This window comes from Antrostomus carolinensis, unplaced genomic scaffold, assembly GCF_000700745.2.
Source record: "Antrostomus carolinensis isolate BGI_N321 unplaced genomic scaffold, ASM70074v2 scaffold6763, whole genome shotgun sequence".
NCBI classification, from domain to species: Eukaryota; Metazoa; Chordata; class Aves; order Caprimulgiformes; family Caprimulgidae; genus Antrostomus; species Antrostomus carolinensis.
The window spans coordinates 59,038-64,532 of record NW_010304354.1 but is presented as its reverse complement, the minus strand read 5'-3'; the positions used below and the strand labels follow the sequence as shown (position 1 = coordinate 64,532).

The 5,495-nt window shown below is 39.1% G+C and overlaps 1 protein-coding gene across 1 annotated transcript in view; it reads right to left on the bottom strand.

The window, feature by feature from the left end:
• Nucleotides 1-5,307: 5,307 nt before the first annotated feature.
• CUNH5orf47 (chromosome unknown C5orf47 homolog) overlaps nucleotides 5,308-5,495 on the bottom strand; it is a 6,101-nt gene continuing 5,913 nt past the window's right edge. The window contains exon 5 of the mRNA XM_029084124.1: nucleotides 5,308-5,334. Within this exon, the coding sequence (XP_028939957.1) occupies nucleotides 5,308-5,334 (27 nt within the window). The remainder of the gene's footprint in view (nucleotides 5,335-5,495) is intronic.

Here is a 5,495-nt window from a genome sequence, read left to right as displayed (position 1 = left end):
ATGCAATAGATTTCACACATTCACAGCATGAATGTATTCTTGTCACGATCACTGGGAGACTACACAAATCAGACATGTTCACAAGCACCCAGCAACATCCGCACTTCAGCTGAACCACTTGGGTGAGACACACATGTGGGTTCACAATTTAGAGAAAGAAGAGAGCCTCTCATTAATCTGCTCCTTACATACAGCACAGAAGACACAATATAGTTCATTCTAAGAGGTGCCTCAGTCAATGGGAAGTGAAAGTACTCAGCATCTTCCAGGAGGTATTCAACCTCCCTCTGGATCAAGGCATACTCCCTTTTTCCTTAGAAGCCTCCATATCTTTTGCTTCTAACAAAATGAAACTGCAGCTGCTCACATTGATTTTCATTAGCTACAGGGCAGGCAGAAACTTTCAAACATGAATTTTTCTGCGTTAGATCAGATGGCCGTGATGCTGTCACTAACAAGAGAGCAACTTCCTGTGAATATTTATTAAAGATTCCCTGTGGCCTTAATATACTTCAAGAAGTTTTGCTGATAAAGTAAGCTTCCATTTAAGCAATAGGTTCCCCAGCTACTTGAATTTGCTGGAAAGCCTATAATGTTAAACCCATCAAAGTATGGCGCTTTGTTTTTTATGCAGATTCCTATCATCATAGTTATATAAGTGCTTATGCAATGAAAATATACATAATACACAAACCTGCCCATGTCACTGAGAATTATTTACAAGAGCTATAAATCAAAGTTGCATCCTGTTCTGTTTTATATTTAAGGACCTACTGCACACATAAAATGTCACATATGCCCAAAATTTGCTTTCGGTCACTTCCTCCCTCCCCAAAAAAACCCCAACAGAATTGAACTGCCTGCTGAAGGCTATTCTTTAGTCAGAGTCCATGCAAAATTGTATTAGAAGCTTTGAAGTTAAAACATGAACATTGACTACCAAAGAGGGCCCTAAAGACAAAGACATTTACTGGATGTAAATGTTCAGTGAAGACAAAGGTCACCTTATACTTTCCCGAAATCTGACTATGTTAGAAACTCCATATCCTGTTCTCAAGTTTTGCTTAAGAGCTGAAGTCTTTTCGTGGAAGGAATCAGCAATGAAATATTATTACCCATGGTGATTGATTACATTGTAATGGCCAAGTTATGATAACCTCATAGGCCATGGGACTGCAAAACCTCTGCTGTAAGGGCAGAGGAATCTGATTCATCACAACACCAGAGCAGATGGGACACGAGCAGAAAAGCTGCCTGGCAAGCCAAGCCTCCAGTTTGCAGGAAATGAGGTTTTATCTGAATTGGTGGCTTTGGTCCAAATCAATCAGGAAATAAACTGTTTTGAAAATGCCCACGAACTGGAAATTCCAAGAAAGGTCACTTCAGAAACATCAAAACACTTCCAAAACACAATTCCTAAGTTCCCAAGGCTGTGGCTGAGCAGTGACATAGTGTCTGGCAATAGCAGCAGCATCTGCGAACGCCAGGTCCACACAGTAGCTGTGGGATCTCCCAAGACCCTCTGGCTCCAGGGCAGCCTTGATGCTGAGGACTACCCCGGGAAGCCTGCCCAAAGTCACAGCTCCACGTCAGGGAGTGCAGGAGCCCCAGCAGTCCTGCTTCAGCCAAGCCTCTTAGTGCTTCCAGACATGGAAATCAAAGTGGAGTTCAAGCTCACGGGATTTTCTTGCTTTAAGCTTTACAGCAGGTTAGAAGTGGTAGCCCAAGACCACCAGCTGAAGTTTCAAACCCCTAAGCCCTGAACAGTCCTTGGTGCCATTGGACAGACTACTCCAAGACAGAGGAGGCTCCATTGCCTGGGCTGACCTGCCAAGAAGTGCTCCAGGAACCAAAGGAGCTCAATTTGGCAAGAATTCACCAAATGGAATAACTTCAGTCAAAACATTTCAGGCCCAGCAGATGTACTGTTTCCAGCTAAACTTTGTTTTACCAATAAATCTCTAACCAGCATGGAATAGCAATATAAAAACCAAAGGTCTTTCTCTCCATTGCTTACCTTCACATAGAGTTGTTTGTATTTATGAAACACAGTGCAAAAGAACACTTACTCAGACCGACTTTAAGATCTTGAGACAAGTGGCTGACACTATTATTACAGATAACAAGAATTCAGCAGCAATGCTTTCAGCTACTCTGTGTGCCCTGGCTGTTCCTTCCCACCTCTATACCACAAGGTACCTCCTCAGATCTCTTGGCAACTGTTCACAGTTTTCAAACTTTTAGAATAAGGTAAAGCTTTTGTTCTGTATAGAAAAGTAAATTATGTACTGAGAACAAGGCAAAGCAAAGACAAAGCGTGACCTCTATATTTGCACATCTGCTTCAGTTCACACTCCAAGTGAGATTTGTTATTAAAAATTTCAGGTAACTGATATGCATTTTGAAGAATGTGAAAGAACAACACTGCTTCCCAGGAACCACAGCAGGATGGTATGACACTTGCTTTTGGTTCTGCAGTGATGATTAAGGAGTTCAGAGGAGGATCAGTTGTTTTCTGAATTGCAGGTATATAATCTAGTTCCCTGAGGTTCCCTTATTTATTTCTGACCCCTTTTAACAAAGAGGGTTTAAATAAAGGTGTTCCTGTATAAACCACCCCTTTTTTTTCTTGTTGAACATGTTATTTACTTGCATCATATAAGCATATTTTAATGCAACACTGCAATTACTTTCTCTTCTGCAGTTTACACTTAAAAGGTCATATGAATTCAAAACAAAACAAACAAACAAAAAACCCCCAAAACCAGAATGCATTACTACAGGGATCTGGGCTGATGGTGATGGTGTATGTGTCTGCTCATGTGGTTTGTGTATCTTGAGCTAAGTTCTTCTCCAGACTCATTTTTCAAGAGTTTACCTGCTCTGACTACCCTTGTTCACAACAGCACCTTTGAAATCTGTTCACTACAGGAGAAAGCTACATTTCGTCATCCAGAGTTAGAAATTGAACACGAATCACCATATATCTTTTTGCCCCACTGCATTAGCTGTTCTGCCCCAAAGTGATTTGAAATGCAAGAGTGCTTTCAAAGTACTACCAGCTGAAAGTTCTTTTCTATTAGTAGATCCCAACCAATTAATTATATTATCACCATCACAGGGTTTCTGGGGAAGGGGCTGCTGGCTCTTACTTGCAGTTTCACATATGTTGCAGGCTGAGAAAGCACTGCTGCTCACCAGCCTCTGCTCTGGACACGAACTGCATTCCAAAGTGAGCTGGAAGTGAGGGGAAAGCCAAACAGGGGCATGTTGGACAAGGGCTCAGAGAAGTAGGGAAGAAGAATGATTTGCTGGGATCAATAAGGAAGGCAGCAGTTACTTCTTTCTCTTGATTAGGAGGATAACAAGTGTAAAACCATATGGCAAGAATGATGCAGGATGAAAACAGAGCAGCACAGCACATAAGTCCAGGTTACTCTGAACCCCTATAAAATCTAGCAAAGCCATTGAAGCTGGGCAATGCTGGGGCTAGACTATCATACCTCACTGGTCCCTGAACACACAAAGGGGAAGCTGGTGCTCCTCCATTCCCACATGTGTATCAATAATAAATCAAATGTGTTTTATAGGGTCTCAGTCTTCCCTTACATCTTCAGGTTGTTTACACACGTGAAGTGGCTGCAGCAAGCAGGTAAAACACTATCAGATAGCCCTGGCAGCTACTGACAACCAACCTGTACAGGCTTTTCGGACTGTAGGAGGTATATGGATAGGGATGATCTAGGGCTATATTTATCTTCTATAATTTCTTCTTTTTAAAATGATTTAGCAGAGTCCCACAGACAAAGGTCTATATTTATCCAAAGAATCTTAATGAGTTGGCTGAATTTCATTTAGCGAATTAGGGTAATACATCTCATCTATCCTGTAAAAGAAGCAATTATGCATCTGGAAGAAAAGCTTGGTTTCCAGGGTCCCTTAAGTTTGTGCCAGTAAAGGTACCAACTGCAACTGTACTTTACAAGAAAAGAAACATTAGAGCAACAACTCTACAACTTACAGTCCAGGATTATAAACTAAGTACTCCCCATGCTCACATTTCATTGACAGAAATGTGGGAACAGGGAGAACATCTCACTTAGTAAAAAAAACCCAAAAAACAACCACGTGTGACTCCAAACATGTATTTTGAAAATACCAAAGAACTATGACATTTTTGCTCTGCCAAAAAAATGATCACATCTTGATTGAATACTTTGCTTTCTCACTTCCTTTTCCGAGCTGAAATGTCAACTATTTATAGTAAAATCCTAATATTACTCAACCACAAATCAGAAAAGAACTTTGATGCCAAATCTGCCACCAAAAAGGCACATTCCTGTTATATACTTGTGGTTTTATTATTAAGAAAACAGAGATGAAACCCTTTGAAATTCTTTGCTGCTTAATGACACAATCACTAGCATGTTACTAAAGCTCAACACTCTGACATTCCAGTCATTATATCTGCAAATACTAAGACATTATGCAATGAGGAAACAATCCTTTTTATTGAAACCAAGGACATCTGATTGTGACAGGTGAATGTTTTACCTACAGAGATGAAATCCATATATATATACTACTTTTATGCAGTCTTCATGTTTCATTTACACACCTTACTAGTTTAAAAGGGTTTAACAGTCAATCAAGAGTTCAAGTATGAAACTCCATAAGAGAAGAAAATTATATCATGTTATTGAAGTCAGCTAGATAAACAATACCTTCTGATTAAGATGATATCATTATGTGCTTCACGATGAACAGTCAGACAGAAAACATTCACCTGGTTTCATATTCAAAATACTTGCTGAGATTCATGTATAAATGGATGAATGAACAGAAGGGTAATTGTGTATTATTTTAATATAAGAAAGTCAAATTTATTCAAATCAATAAGAAAAAAAAGTGTTTCTTTATGTCTTGTGTGGAGTTCTGCCTTACTGAATTTGTGTTTATGATTCTGACAAGCTACAAAAAAAAGGATGTAAATACAGAGTCAACGCTAAATGTGTATCTCTATTCTTTTCCAAGCAAACTGTCACAATATTATGCTCATTAAAGACCTTTCGAAAACTAAATAGCTAAGTGAAACACTAGACTTAATGACTTGCAATAAATATCTCACAACAGAACTGTTTAAGCCACTGTAAAAACAAACCTCTTTTAAACAGCAGAAGCACAAACACCAAACAAATGAGAACCTGTGTTCACTGAAATCACTTGCAGTCTTGCCACTGACTTCAGTAAGTACTAAATCGAAATAAAACTTTCACTACTTTTATATTTCCTTCCTTTATTTTCTTGCTATACCCAGCCAAAGATGGTCTCCTCCTAGAGAAAAAAAGATGACAAAAGTGAAGTCGTACATTCCCTTAAATATAAAGAAGTCAAATATAAAGTGTGACCAATAAAGACTCTATTCAGATTCTTCAGATTTTACTTTAGACTGTCACAGAAGGATTTAGCTTAATAAAAAAGCAAAATCCACCTCC